The sequence below is a fragment of the Hippocampus comes genome, unplaced genomic scaffold (assembly GCF_001891065.2).
Source record: "Hippocampus comes isolate QL1 unplaced genomic scaffold, H_comes_QL1_v1.1 scaffold393, whole genome shotgun sequence".
Taxonomy (NCBI): domain Eukaryota; kingdom Metazoa; phylum Chordata; class Actinopteri; order Syngnathiformes; family Syngnathidae; genus Hippocampus; species Hippocampus comes.
The window spans coordinates 40,228-55,160 of NW_017805831.1; the positions used below are offsets into that span (position 1 = coordinate 40,228).

The 14,933-nt window shown below is 56.6% G+C and overlaps 1 protein-coding gene across 1 annotated transcript in view; it reads right to left on the minus strand.

The window, feature by feature from the left end:
• kmt2ca (lysine (K)-specific methyltransferase 2Ca) overlaps nucleotides 1-14,933 on the minus strand; it is a 42,370-nt gene that overhangs the window by 11,030 nt on the left and 16,407 nt on the right. Inside the window, 28 exon segments of the mRNA XM_019887492.1 lie at nucleotides 1-164; nucleotides 867-974; nucleotides 1,188-1,523; nucleotides 1,827-2,059; nucleotides 2,120-2,183; nucleotides 2,690-2,774; nucleotides 3,087-3,201; nucleotides 3,303-3,704; nucleotides 3,785-3,884; nucleotides 4,067-4,461; nucleotides 4,988-5,368; nucleotides 5,431-5,585; nucleotides 5,653-5,951; nucleotides 7,190-7,375; nucleotides 8,137-8,753; nucleotides 8,847-9,318; nucleotides 9,858-9,962; nucleotides 10,125-10,325; nucleotides 10,403-10,476; nucleotides 11,243-11,527; nucleotides 11,589-11,699; nucleotides 11,786-11,818; nucleotides 12,052-12,183; nucleotides 12,641-12,718; nucleotides 13,636-13,789; nucleotides 13,859-14,121; nucleotides 14,590-14,700; nucleotides 14,787-14,866. The exon segment at nucleotides 1-164 is cut by the window's left edge and continues 578 nt beyond it. Coding sequence (XP_019743051.1) covers nucleotides 1-164; nucleotides 867-974; nucleotides 1,188-1,523; nucleotides 1,827-2,059; nucleotides 2,120-2,183; nucleotides 2,690-2,774; nucleotides 3,087-3,201; nucleotides 3,303-3,704; nucleotides 3,785-3,884; nucleotides 4,067-4,461; nucleotides 4,988-5,368; nucleotides 5,431-5,585; nucleotides 5,653-5,951; nucleotides 7,190-7,375; nucleotides 8,137-8,753; nucleotides 8,847-9,318; nucleotides 9,858-9,962; nucleotides 10,125-10,325; nucleotides 10,403-10,476; nucleotides 11,243-11,527; nucleotides 11,589-11,699; nucleotides 11,786-11,818; nucleotides 12,052-12,183; nucleotides 12,641-12,718; nucleotides 13,636-13,789; nucleotides 13,859-14,121; nucleotides 14,590-14,700; nucleotides 14,787-14,866 — 5,739 coding nt within the window.

A 14,933-nucleotide genomic window follows, 5' to 3' on the forward strand; every position in this document is an offset into this window, starting at 1 on the left:
TGGGGCAGCTCGGAACTGAAGAAAGGCACCTGGGAGAAGGCGTCGGCGCCGGGGGCGGGGCCTAGGATGCCGCCGCCCACCGCCGGCCCCCCGGCACACAGCTGGACTCGGCCCTGCTGGTCCTGATCCAGCCTCTGCTGCTGCAACATCCGATGGCGCTCCACCTGAGTCAGAAGGTTTCGCGCTCCTCAAAGGATATTCCACGCAAGACGACAGCTTCCAATCAAGCGTGAAAACGAAGGGGACGTCCACGGCCCGACGCCTTATGCCGACGTTCGGGAGCAAACATCCTATCGATAAATATTTGAAAGGATGTGTTCATATAGACGCACGTAGGTTCAATATTGCACAGTGAAATGGTCCTTTTTGGCACGCAACATCAAATGATGATGGAACATCCACGTGAAGGAATTTGGGGTTGGCCGCAGCAGGTGGATCAGTCGAGCCTTCCTTTCATTTCGCGAATACGAAGAGGACTCAGACAGGCAGGCTACTTTGGGAAGAGTAAGCAAAATGTTTTGCTTCTCTGTGGCTGTTTGTTGAAATCACAAAATCCTTTTCTTTCAGTACAGGTTTTATAGATACGTAGACAGGATATAGATACGCGTGTGTGTGTGTGTGTGTGTGTGCGCTGTGTTATCCTGGGTTTAGATATCGAAAAGGTTTTTTTGTTGTCTTTCAGTGCAGGACGAGCCCTTAATGGAGCCCACGAATACGTCCCCTGCGCACGTCGTCAAGATGCGACCGGGGAGGAGGGAATGACGAATGATTCTGCATTTGGACTCATTCGTCATTGCGACTCCCGATTCACGACACACAAGTCTTTTCAGAGAACTCCTTAGTGTGCGTGCGTGCGTGCATCTCACCCCCTGCATGAGTTGCACTCTGTGTCGCTCTTGCTGCTCTCTCAGTCTTTCCCTCCTTTCCCTCTCCTGGAACCCCTCACTGAATGGGTTGTTGTCATCAAATTTGACCTGGGGGAGCAGAAGGAACGGCGAGCTCACCATCGACGTCGTCGTTCGCGCCCCCGCTCGTCACGTCGCACATTTTGAAGCAATCGTTTCGATGTTTTTTTGGTTTATCGCGCGCCTCCGGCGCATGAGCACAATAGAGCGCAAAACATACCGGGCGGCACCGAGCCCGGCGGGTAACAAAGGTGGACCGTAGTTTGATTCCCAGCCCGTTACCTGAGGCGCCGGGGCCGATACGTCGCACGGCGAGACTCCCCCGTGGCCCGCGGCGGGTCCCCCGACGGCCGAGGCAAAGCCCGCTGCGGGGGGCGGGAGCCCGGGCGCCGCGGCCGAAACCCCGGCGCTTGTCGGGAGGGCGGGCGGCACCTGAGACACCAGCATGCGCCCCATCAAGGGCGACCAAGCGGGAGGGACGTTCTGGACGGCGCTCTGCAAAGGCGCCGCCTTTTGGGGGAGCGTGGCGGCAGGCGCGTCAGACGGAGGCCTCTGCTGTTGCCGTTTGCTCCTGTAGTCCTCGATGAGCACCGTGTGATCTTTCTGCTGCCTCCGGATCTGAAGCGCAACAGGCAGCGTTTGCCAAGGTTTGAAAGTGGAAGCTTGGCAAGGTGAGGACAACGCATCGATTCCTTCTGGTCGAGCCCCACGTGGTCAAGTGGCTCTTATGCTTCCAATCCGAAATCATTTGAAATACTTGGCCTTTGTTCCTGAACATCTCGAGGAACTTTGATTTATAAGACACAAAAAGAGTGAATCGGAAGGTCCCGTTTGCATCATTTGGACCGACGCGCCACACGTTCAAAGCACAAAAGCGGCAGAGTCGAGAAGCGGAAAAGCAGGTGCGAAAAAAGCGGTCACCTGCTCCAGCTGCTTCTGGACGGCGGCCTGCTGCTCGACCACGCGGAGCAGCTGGGCGGCGTCGTCCTCGGCCAGCGCGCGGCCCGCTTTCTTGGCCGTCCTCTGCTTGGCCGACAGCGCCTTCTTGGTCTTGCGGTGGGTGCCGAGCTGCTCCTCCAGGAGGCGCTCTTGCATCCGCAGGAGCCGCTGCGTCTCCCCCAACCACTCCTCATACTGACGCCTCTGAGAGTCGTCTGCGGCGCCCGCGTCGCAAGCACGTGTCACCGACCCGCTTGACATCGGGGGGAACTCACTGATGAAGCCGGCTCCGAAGCTGGGCGGGTTGGGCCGCGCCAGCTGAGGGTCCGCGTCGGGATCCTGACGGGAGACGAGACACTTGCAGTTTTGCTCCCGCCGCGAGTGCCCCTCCAGACATTTGCGGGAGTTTGAGCGTGCCTTTCATCTAGCGGTGTCCGACGCGCGGCCCGGGGGCCACGTCCCGCCTGCCACGTCATTTGTTGAAAAGCAAATCATGTGGAGTCTACTTCCTGTTACTTCTCAACATTGCAAATCCTCTACGCGGGTCTTGAAAGGCTTTTTTGCAAACAGTTAGCTTTTGAAAATAAGTTGACCAACTGTTGAACAAAACAGTCTGACTTCTGCGATATTGATGGCATTCCGGCATCAAGCGCAAAATGTTCTTCAAGCTTGTGTGTGTGTGTGCGGGGAGCTGCTCGATTGAGGAAAAAAAAAAAAAAAGCATCCCAATGACTTTGGTAATAATTCAAATCCCGATTATTCTTTTTTGGGTTTTTTTTTGGAGGGAGGGGGGTAGGAAGAGAAAACAAAAAAAGGTTTAAAGATCAAAACCGAAGAGAAATCACCTGTGCCACTGGAAGAGGAGGCTGACTTGCGGTGGCCTGGGCGACGGCGGCGGCGGCGGCAGCGGCAGGAGGGGCCGGATGAAACCTAACAAATCCATGCCCCAACATGTGAGTGGAAGCCCACAGTGACGCAGGGTCAGTGGTGAGCCGACAGGGAAAGGCCTCCGCTGGCCTAACAGCGCCAGCGGCACCGGCCTATCAACTACGGTCCCTTTTTCAACTCTTTTCTTGTCGATGCTCGCTTTTGGCTAGCTACGCTGCTTCCGGCGCTTGTGTGCGTCCGGTCTCATCTCATCCTCTCGGTGTCGCCACGTCAATCTAGTCTGCCTTTTCAATCCATCACGCCGGCTGACGCAACTTCCAACTACTGGTTCCGCGCAAGAGTGGTCGGTCATACCTGTTGATGACCATGTTGTTGAGGCCCAGGTTGCCTTGGCTCATGACTTTGTTAATGCCTTTCAGAGCCACCATCTTGGCCTTCATGATGGGATCCGAGATGGAATCAAAGTCTGCTGCACACACAAAGCTTTTCAAGTCTGCTGCACACACAAAGCTTTTCACAGGAACACGAGAGCAAAACGGCGGCCGCACCGCGGCCGGGTCGTCATCTCACCCAAATCGAGGATTCCGGGCTCCGGGGCGGACTTGTGTCTGATCAGGGCTTGCATCTGTTTCTGCTGCTGCTGCTCCTGGCGCTCCTGGTCGAGGAGGTCCTGCAGCAGGAGAGGCTGCTCCTCCAAGAGCAGAGGTTTGCCCTTGTTTTGGTTCTGGTTCTGGCTCTGCTCCTGTTCCTGGCTCTGGCCCTGAGCTGACACTTCCCGCTGAAGGGGCTGCGCATCGGGGTTGAGCAGGAGGCAAGGCCGGGGGAGCTGGAGGGACAGCGAGCGAGGGCCGGAGTCAAGGGGGACACCCCGAGCGGCCTGAGGAACGGGACTGTGCCCAGAAGGTGGCGGCTGCAGAGCGAGGTAAGCCGACCCGGGTCCGGCCGCGCTCTGCCGGAAGCCGCCCTGCGGACCTGGGGAGGGACAAAGGACGCGGTCAACCCCATGCGCGACTTGCAAGCTGAGACAAGTCGCATCCTGATCCGGGGTTCACCTGGAGCCAGCGGAGGGGTCGGGGCACAAGACGCACCTTTTCCTTGTCCCTGCGCTTCGGGCAAAAGGCCGGACCCGGAAACGGACTCCTTCGATTCCACCTGATGGGACACGATGGTTATCGATGCGCAACCCAGGCTTCTCTCACCACACGCAGATGAATTTTTTTCTCGTCACGAGAAAGGGAACTTTGGGCCCCGAGTTGAAGTGGCCCTTCCAAAACTGTCATCTCGGGTACATCTCGCCACGTGACGACTGCGACGTTCCAAGTCTGGAAGCCTACCTTGGAAAGGTGCAAAGCGGAGCCGGGCGGGTTGGATCCTGCCGCCGCAGCCCCAGAAGCTCCGGCGAGTCCAAAGACCCCGTCCGGTCCAGGAAGCTTTCTGGGATGCGCAGGGGGCGCAAGTGGAGCAGATCGGTTCGAGTGATCCGCCCGGATTCTCTCGGGGTTTTCTTCTTTCACCTGACCCCTCGAGTCGGTGCGGTCGTCCATCGTTTGGGGTCCCCCCTTCTTGGGGTCGCCGACAGACTCCCCGAGGTCGAGTTCGTCGGCGAACATGTCCTTCTTGTCCTCCAGGTCGAGCTCAGGGTCAGCATAAGCGATCAGGTCAAACTTCCCCGACAGCAGGAAGTCATCGAGATGGAGGTCGTTCGGACCCAGGTCTAGATCTTCTTTGCCTAAAGTGGCACGCGGTACCCGTCAGCTAACATCTTAGAAAACTTGTCTTGACCATGTTGAGAAACCATTCTGGCCAAAATTAGCAGCACATTTACTTGTGGAAAACAAACCAACAAATCAACAAAGTCAATATTTTCTGCGCAAATTGACACTTTGAATCAATGAATTTGAACGCTCAAATCTATGTTGAACGAGACAAGACTTACCCGGCCGGGTATTTCAACGTTCCCAAAAGCGAACGTAATAAATGATCTCGGGGGCTATTCGATATGATGTCGAAACAGAAATACGAAAAAGATGTTTCTGCTGAACTTTCTGTGCTGGACATAACTCGCGCTCAGCGGTCTACTGAACGATTTGAGGCTCCCGCCTGGCGCGCTCGCTTGTTATTGAGGCAGCTTAGCGATGCCTTAAACATGCTACTGCTGGCCGGCCGTCTAGCACTTGAGGATGTGCCAGATGAGCTATACGACAGTATTAAGATTAAGATCAAAGTTGCCGGTCGTCCGAGACTCTCGTTCTTACCATCTTCCGGATCCAGGTTGAGATTGAGGTCAACCAGGTCTTTCACCTCCACATCTTCCAGATCTTTGACGGCAGACTCCACACCCTCCAGGTGCTCCTCCATGCCCTCGGCCCCCTGGAGCGCCATGTCGTTGCCCTGCGCCGCCGCGTGGACCAGGTGGTGTTGCTCCTGCTGGTTCAGCTGCACCATCAGGAGCACAGGCTGGCCCGCCGCAATCTCCCGCGCTCGGGCGCTCGGCGGGGGCGCCTCGGCGACGAGGGAGAAGGGCAGCCTCAGGCGGTTCTCCGGGGCGCGGTGGCGAAGCTCGATGTAGGGCTGGCCCATGATGCTGTGTTGCTGCACGGGAGGAGCCCGGGGGACGGGAAAGGCCTGGGGGGCGGCTGCAAAACAGTTGCGGGGTCTTCAAATCGCAGGCGCCAACACGGCCAAGCGCCCTTCTCACCTGCCAAGTCGTGACGGCGCGGGCCGGCGGCGGTCAGCGGCCGCACGGCGACCGGCTCACCCGGGAGAGGCTTCCTCATCTGGGCGGGGGCCCCGAGCCCGGCACCGGGCGCCGATACCGGGGGAGGGCGCGGGAAGGGCTCATGAGGACTGAACCTGAACGGGAAATGGCTGAAAATGCCGCCACGCCTGCGAGCGCGCGTATCGCCGCCGTTGCTCTCACCTCAACGGCGTTCCTCTCGGCGCGGGAATCAAAGATGATTTGGGGGTCGAACCTCTGAGCCGTTCCCCCGGAAAAGCTCCCGGCCCGGGAAGGCGCAACGTGCCGGGGTAAGGCGGCGGCGGGCGTCCAAACACTTCGGCGAGCGCTTCGTCTACGACGCCCTGGGGCCAGTGGCTGGGTGTCGCCGAGACGGGGGCCGGACCGAGAGCGGGCGCGAGTCCGGCCTGGATGCCTTTCTCCTGCCGCATGGCGCTCTTCTGTTGTTGCTGCCGCAGAATGAGCTGGCGCAGCCTCTGACGCTGCGCCGGCGCAGACGTTTCAGGATCAAGAGACATTTACAACAGCCTACTTAAGGCCCGTGCGCTCGTACGCTCTTTGTCCTCACGAGCAGAACGACGACATGTTACTGTGCCCAGCTGACAACCCTTGCTACTGGCTCAACTGCTCAACTCGGGATGGGTAGGGAGCCCCGGTGCTGAGTTTTGTTTGTTTATTTGAACTGCAGGTCACCGTAAGCTCCACCCTTGACTCATTCAATGTTAAGGATGTATTCTCTCTTTTTTTTTTTTTTAAGAATCCAGGCACTTCACCCAAGTATGTCTTTATGTATTTTAGTTTTTTAACCCCCTTTTTTCCCCACGTGGTAGGTAAGCAGTGCGGGTTTTGTTTTGCTCCCCCCAAACAAAAGAAGCGCAGATAAGAACAGCGTTAAGACACCGGATCGATAAGCAGCATCGTTACGACTAGTAATATCAACAACATTTTATCTATACCTATCCTGAGGTACAACTGAATTACTCGAAAAGACACCGTTAAACTCAACCGGTCAACGCATAGCCCTCCACTGGTAATGCGACGAGCGCACAAACGCTCAAATGGACGGCCATAATTGGGCACTCGCAGAACAACTCTTAGTCGTAACATTGCTCCCCCAACACACACACACACACACACACACCTTGGCCCACTTGTACGCAATTAAAGCTTACTCGTAAAATACCGTTGCGCTGTGGTAACGCAGCCAGGCCAAAGGAGTAGACGTGCGCTAACTCGTGAGGACAAAGGGGATACTCGGGATACTCGCCATCATGGATTTCAAATACATTCTCAAGGCGCGCACGACAACAGCAACATGTGCATGCTTTGTTTTCCCTCGTGGGGCAACTCGTGAGCCACTTGACAACTGCGTGCTAGTAGTACTGCGACTAAAATTCTATTAATCCAGCACTTCACTGGTATGGGGTCAAGTAGAGCGGTTTTGCCTCGGTTTTGCCAACGTAGTTGTCCTGCAAGTGTGTGGAAATGTCTTGCAGCAGGGAAAGTCAAGGGATGAAAAGGCATTAGAACTAGGGCAGTCATCATCATGATCCATCACCTGCTTTTTTTTTTTTGCGCTTGTTTGAGAGTGCTTGTAGAGGGGGGAAAAAATTAAACAAAATCACACCAAATCATACTAGCATGCAGTACAAAGAGTGCAGCAGGACATGCAAGCCAAGGACTACACGCTCACGCTACTTTTGCAGAAGAGTAGTCGCACCTGTCTCAGTTTCTCCTCTGAGTCGCCGAGCTGCGGGAGCAACCCCAGCGGTCCCTCTGAGGAAGCCGCGCCCACTGCCGCCATGTCATCGGCTGCCATCTTGTCCACGGGCGAAGCTCCGGCGGTCGCGTGAGCCGCCGCCGATCTGTGGTCGGGCGTCCCGGCGGTCCTGGCAAAGCAGTCCTGCTGCGGCGACGGACAACGGCAAGGAAGACCTTCTCACTTCAACATTTGCAGTACACCGTACTGGCGGGTGGCACGCGGTGAAAGACTCTGGCTTGGCTAGCAAAAACTGGTTTGGGTTTTGGGCTCCCGCCACCGCAGGGATTCATTTTTGTCATGATCTTAAATCAATACAGCCGAACCTGCGCACGAGGCGACCTTGGAAATGGTTGAACAAAGACGGCATAAATGAATGCCAAGAGGTGAAGCGGCCACTCGTAAAGGGACGGACTGGGTTTGGGTTTGGGTTTGAGGAAGCCATTTTCTCACAGGTAAGTCGACAGTCACTGATCAAAACATCAAGGCTTGCCTGGGGTTCACTATCCATTCAAGTTAAAAAAAAAAAAAAAAAAAAAAAAAAGAGCATCGAGCGTCTCTGCCATTGACCCGAGCAACAGAAAAGTCGATTCATCAGCTCAATGATCACATTAGGTACGGCGTGTCCATCATCTTACCGATTGTAATGTCAATAACGGCCCAAGGTCTCCCTTCTGAGGAATCAACCTCATGGAACTTCATCGTTTTGACTGACACTCGACACATTCAAACCTCGGCCGTAGAGACGAAGGCTAAAATCATCGTTGGAGCCATTTTTGGTATTTCCTCAAACACCTGCCTTGGTCGGGCCAATTTGTTTCCTGATGGTGCCACTCCAGAACGCTCAGGCGACAAGTTTTACACGATGCGCAACGTTGATGCAATGAGATACGACGAGGGCCCGTTACCTGCTTGCGGGTCGCCGTCTCGCCACCCAGAGGAGATCGCATGAGCCGAGGAGCCGAGGTCTCCGCCTCGGGGGTCTTCTGAGGGTCGGGGGTGGAGGCTCGCTGGGCGTAATGGTCCAAGGTCAGCGTGCTGCCTGGCAATCCGGTCAAGCGCGCGGGAAGCGAGGGGTGGGTGTCCGACCCAGGGCGGGAGGGGCAGGGGCGGCGGCCGCTTGCCATATTCAAGCCGTCGAGACGAAGGTACGGGGCGTCACGATGCGGGCCGGAGGCGGGAGGGTTGGCGTAGGCGTCGGACAAAGAGGACTGCTGGACGAAGGGCTCGGCCATTTGATGGTTGTAGTCCCCCCCGGGGTTGCGCGCTGCGGGCGCGTAGGTGTTGCGCTGAGGGGAGCCAAGCTGCGGACGAAGAGCGGGGTCCTGAGGCCGCGGGAGGCCGACGTCCGCCGTTAAGCTGGGCTCCCTCCTGGCTCCCGGAGCCGCGCCGTCAAATAATTCCTGCTGCGGCGGGTTTTGGGGTGGCATGGGAGCTTTAAACAAGCCCCCTTGAACCTGAGACCTGTGGTACACCTGGGAGCCCGAGGGGGGGCTCTTCATAGCTGCTCTGCTGTGCTCCAGGCCTAAATGACAAACAAACAAACAAAAAAAGCAGGTCAGAGGCAGGACATATTTGGGGGAGGGCGCGGTGTCGGTCACTGCCAGGGGGCGCCTACCCGGCTGGAGTGTGAGCGCCCGCGAAGCGTCTGAGGCTTTGGAATCCGGCGAGGGCACGGGAGACCCCGAGGCGTCTCGGGCAGGGGAGGTGCCCGGCGGGGGGCAGTGCTGAGCGGAGGGGGGCCGAGGAGTCCCCGCCGGCTTGTTGCAAGGGTCCCAGGGAGAGGCGGGGCGGGATGAAGGGGGGGAGAACATCTGGGGGGAGGAGGAGGAGTGAGGGGAGCGGGGGGAATGCGGATGGGACGAGTAGCCGGAAGGTGGCGGCGCTTGCGGCCTGAGGAAGACGTCGTCGGCCAGCGACGAGCCCTGGAGGAGGTTGTGGCGGGCCACCGCGTCCGGCGAGGTGCCTGCCCGCTGAATGGCTGAGAGGAGCTGCTGCTGCTGCTGCTGCTGCCGCTGCTCGCTCTTCACCTGCTCCAGCTTCTGACTGGCTTCCATCTTGGCCAGTTGCTTGCTCTTCTGACGCATTTGCTGAGGACACACAAAACAGTGGCGAGGGAGGAAGGGGGGGGCGGTACGTCAGCGTCCAGCGGCGTTAAACCTGCCCCGCTTCCAAGACCGCAATTGCTCGAATGTGCGCGTGCATGTCTCAACATGACATCGCTCAGGCAGGACGTGGAGCCCAAGAGAATCCTGGCAGGCGGTCCTGCTCTCAGGTGGAGAAGACCCCCAACCCACCCCCCAAAATCAGACACGTAATGAAGAGGAGCCGCGTGGCAGACGTGGACGGCTCAGAGCTTCATCACGGCGCGTCTGGACGGGCCGGCAAGAAATCGCTCGCAGCGAGAAACACGAGCGCCGCCTGCATCCATGAAGCTGAAATCCTCACACGGCGGCCCGGGAATTCAACTCGCGGCCCGGCGACGCCGCACGGCCGCCGCAGCGGCGAGCCTCGCCAACGCTGACGTTTGGCGACCAAAGCGGCTCGGCGGTAATCGGCGGCACGGCGAGAGGATTTCAGGGGGTCACGGATGCAGGCCATCAGGAAGGGGTTCACCTGGAGAGCTTACCAGAGCCTCTTTGCCACCTCCTGCTAGAGATGCCTGGAAGGGACAACCTTTATCTGTATTTTCCTGCCTCTTCTTACCGGCTCGCCATCTGTCTTTTACCTCTCCCTTTTCAATGACACATCAGAGACATTAGTAGAGGAGGCGGGAGCGACGCTCGGCACCGTTCACACAAGTATCAATCAACAGCGTCAGCCTCTGGCATGCGGGCGCGCGCTTAGCGTGGAATGAGCGGCGCCCCCGTCCTCACCAGCGCACAGGGCTACGCACCTGTCTCAACTTCCACTCCTGCTCCTGCTCCGACTCTCGGGGCCTGAGCGGGTCTTTCGGGGCCGAGTCGGCGGCGTCCAGGCAGACGCGGTCGTGGAGCCCCCGCGGCGGCAGCTGAGGCGGCTGCGCGCGCTTCGGGGGCTCGGCGCACACGTGGACCTTGTTGATGCGCTGAGCCGCACGGTTGTCCCGCGCGCGTTGCTGCGAGACACGGCGCCGCATCGTCACGACAAAAGGCACCGGTGCGGCCGCCGCCGCCGCGACGACGAGGCACTCACCACATAAGGCGCTCTGTCCTGAGAGCTGGCCTTCCTCCACAGCTTGGCAATCTGCTTGACTCTCGTGGACCACTCTGCCAGAGACGCACAGAGAACATCGGCCGTCGGTGCGTGGCTGCGGCAAAGTGAAGACCCTGAACAACCGACGCCAACGTTCGCAGAGAGGTTCGCGAGGCTCATTCGCAAATTCAACCAATACAAGTCAAACAGCGTGACTTTGCCATCAACTGGGCCAAGCAACAGAGTTTTCACTTAGTTCCGCGCATCGTCTTGGCAGTCTCCCGCGCAAACGTAACATGGCCGCAACATTCACTTGCTTGTATTTGCTGTGAAGAAGCGGATGGGCGGCTCCTAATAAAAATATCATCTGAATACTTCTCCACTCGAGTGGCAGGAAAAGTGAGCTGTGGTGGAGCACAAAAAAAAAAAAACAAACCAAAAAAACTGGATGTTCAGCTTGGTAAACAGACTCTAGCATTCAAAGGTTTTGGCCCCGCTTCGAAAAAAAATTGTCCTTATTCTTCAAGCAAAATGACTTTTTCCTCCGGTGAAGACCCATCACCGTGGCAAAGGATCCTATTTCTCAACGGTTCTGCCAAGTAGCATTGCTACCCTCCAAACAAGGCCTTTGCCAGTGACGCACGGTCAGCCGCACAACTTTTAAACGGCCTAACGCCACCGGCACCAGACAACAGCATTATTTCGGGACAGATGCATGATGTGACGTTTGCGTTTCGTGGTGTCTCGTGTCAAACCTTTCTTGCCTACTTCAAATCAGCTCTGAAACTCTTTTGCCATGTTGCTGCGCATGCGTGCGTGCGTGAGTGAGTGAGTGAGTACCAGGGTACTGCTCTCTCAGCTGGGGGAAGTTGGTGTTGCAGTAAAGCACAGGCGCGACCGTGGCCTGCTCCCCGAGAGCCTCCTCTTTCTCCCACTTCATCATGCTCCTCTGAGCCGTCGACATGGTGTCGTGCTCGCCCTCTGCCGCCCTCTGGTTGGTCGGGGGCCGGCAGGGGACGGAGCCGCCGCAGACGGGAACCCCCGGCGTCGGGTCTAAGCGGTGCGGGTTGGGAGCGCTGCCCGCCAGGCCGTTCAGCAGGGCCAGACGAGGAAATGCCCCGGTGCCTACCGACATGCCACATTCAACGACATTTCCTTCAAACGCCGCGCGCGCGTGCGCGCGTACCCGAGTACGTTTTGCTGCCAGCACCGGCGTGCGTGGATTGGTTGTGTTGCTGGCTGCCGTCTGGGCTGAGCACCGCGGTGAAAAGGTCTTCCACGTCCTTCCCTTCCAGCTCTGCGTACATGTCAGCAAGATGCGTGAGCGCAGGGTGCAAACGTTAGTGGGGTGCCGGCGCCGAGACGAGGCCTGACGGGTCCTACCTGGAATCTTGTACAATTTGCTGAGGAGGGCACCTAGAACGCAGCCGCAAAAAAAAAAAACTGTTTCAGCAACAGCTCCCCCCTCCCCCCCGCAGCTGTCTCCCTGCTGAAGTGGGTTCAATGTCGCACTTGTAAGCACAGAAGTACGACTAGATGTAAGTCACGCAAGTGCATTGTACACGTCCTGACATCCACCTCGATGTCCAAATGCTGCGGCAGCCGGAAACCGTCAAGTGCAAGCTGGAATCCGAGCAGCTTGAACTCACCGTCTGTCACCATCTTGTCCAGCTCCGGGTTTAAGATGGCATCCAGAGGCTCTTCGTGCAACGCTTTCTGACCTTGCCCGCCGCTTCCCGTCAGCTCGGAGGCCACCAAGGGCTCGTTGATGTCCAGGCCAGCTGAAAAGACATGCCACCAACAGTTACTTGGTTAGGGCGGCGCTTGAAGGTCAAAGTGCCGGAACAAGCGAAAAGGCACGATAATTAGCATCAAGGCCCGAAAATCCCTTTGGAGTGATTCGGGAGTCCGGAACAGTGAATGACTGGCAACGGGGATAACTGCCACCAAAGTATTACGAGTCAGGCCGTGCGGAGAGGCGCCCGTCTGCCGATTGGCCGGGCAACGCCTCGGGCGAGAGGACGTCCTCCTTCCCGCCAAAGCTGCCGCCCCCGCCTCCCTACCTCGGATTTAAGGTCCATCATCTTCAAATGTCAGCCCAAAACCCGATATCAGCAACTCTGAGATTTTGTGAATCAGCATGCATTGCGTCTTTTGTTAGCTTGCGAGCTAAACGAGTCAAGAGAAGAAAGAGGATGGCGATATGATGGGCAAGTGCTGCAGTCCCGCCCCCGGTACCTGCGTGTCCGCTGGCCACAATATGAGGATGAGTGTTGAGAACGTCACACAGATCCACCAGCACCTCGTCCGACAACGCTGCTCGCACGCATGCGCACACACACGCGCGCACACACACACACACACACACACACACACAGGCAAGCAATGAGGTCACAGTGAGGTCACCACAGAGAGCTGTGTTGAGAATCTGTCCCCATCTACTTGACTGTGACCACCTTGAGATTTAACAACTGCTTGAATCATCACTTCCTAGGTTGCTGACCCTTGCAGATTAATCAGTTCATCAGATTTGGAAAAAAACATGTTTTAATTTGAAAAACAGGACATGATTTGAAATTGTCAGAGCATTTGAAAACGCACCAAACAAATGAATGATGATTGAGTTGCTGGTTTGGAGGAAAAAATGACGCTCATTGATTTCCAAAGTCAAAGCAGGTGTTTGCCAATGTCTCATTTGATTTAGCCATGAATTCTATCAAATCAATCAGTTGTCAATTCATCGTTGCAACGTGCACGCCTCCAACTCAAAACGTGACGAAAATTTGCAACCTATAATGAGATACTTGGCACAATCCAAGTGATGAATCGGTGTCACAATTGTTTGATGGATTGACAACTAATTGAGTACTTCTGTGCGTACTCTTTGCATCATTGATCATTTGTTTCGGGCCGTGGCTGAAATTGAAATGGTGTAAATGTCAGCCTCCCAATAATTGTGTCATCCTCCCTGATTGGCATGGCAAGTCGAAAGTCCAAGCGTGCTGCGTTGAAATCCAAAAGAGACGTTTGCAAACAAATGCTTCATTGAGTCCTTCCGGACGGCGGGATTTATCTCGGGCACTCAATAAGCCCCCCCCCCCTACGGAGAGCGAGGACTGAACAAACGCCTCCCAACACAGCCTCACGTGTCGTCACAATGACGTCACGGTGCCGGCACGACTGCGCAGACAAATGAACGGTGACATGATGGAGGAATCAATGTCGAGACTCACGCGGCCTTTCCTGCTTTGCGTCCATCAGATTTTCCGAGGGGGCGGGGCCTTTACCATCCACCGCTGCCGACCGGCTGATCCTCGCCGCCTCCGACAGGATCCTCTGGTCCACTTGACGAATGCGATACAGAAGATCCCGACCGAAGAAGGCTTCCTTGAAGGGACAGGCGTGACAGCCAGTCAGAATGCTGTGCGAGTGCGAGTGCGCGTGCGCGCGCGCTACCTGTAGATAAGACGGAAAGGCCTCCTCCAGCTTCGTCTTCTTCTTTCTGTATCTCTTCTTCACCTTGTCCGCGGTCTGCTCGGCTCCCTCTGCAAGAGGACGACGAGGATGAGGATATGGGCCAAAGAGCGCGCGGTCTTCACTTCAGGTCACGTCACCTTCGTCTCCCTGCAGTGTCTCACTGGAACGTTTCCCGCCGCACGCTTTGATGACGCCGGCGGCCGCCTTGCCGCCTCGCTGCCGCACCGTGAAGCCTCCGATACCTGAGAGACGGACCGTTATCACCAAGAGACGGTGCTTGGACGCCGCATCGCAAGGGTTGGCCGGCTGCGACCGTGCGTCTGTGCGTGTTCTCCATATTGGATGTGGCGGGTCTGTACCGCGCAAGCAAGCAAATCAACGGAAGGAACTTCGTGCAGCCACAACCCCTCAAAAATAAAATCTATTGAGCACAAACCCAATGCCTCTTGATTGATATTAACTACTCCCAAATAGTTTGGCATATTGGGGATTTTGGGTGACATTTCAGGATGAGCCTGAAATGCATTCCAACCTGGACAGCTAAACTTGATTTGAACTTGGGCCAACTCTCCAATGCACACGTCGAACCGTTCATTCTTTTTGCACAGCTGCCCGTTTGACGACTCTGAGCTGAGAAGCAACGCTGACAAACCCGATATAGGACGTCTTTGTCGACATGACGTCGGGGGCGGGGTCGAGGGCTTCCTCACCTGGCCGGTACGGCTTCCTCTTCCTTTTCACTAGGTCTTTGCTGACATCATCCTCGGGCGCCTGCTCTCTCTCGGGGCTGGAGTCTGACTTGATCTCACACTCCACGTGACCTGCACGCACCACACGCACGCATTCATATAACCACATTCAAGCGTGTGTGTGTGTGTGTGGGTGCGTGTGTGCGTGTGTGTAAAACCTGCGTCTGGGTGGGGCAGGGTCTGCAGGACAGACACGCTGTTCTGGTTAATGATCCTCAACTTCAGTTTGGGTTTGCACCTGATAGCAGACCGAAAACAGATGGTCAGCACTCTGCATCTCAGTTGATTTTTTTTTTTTTTTTTTT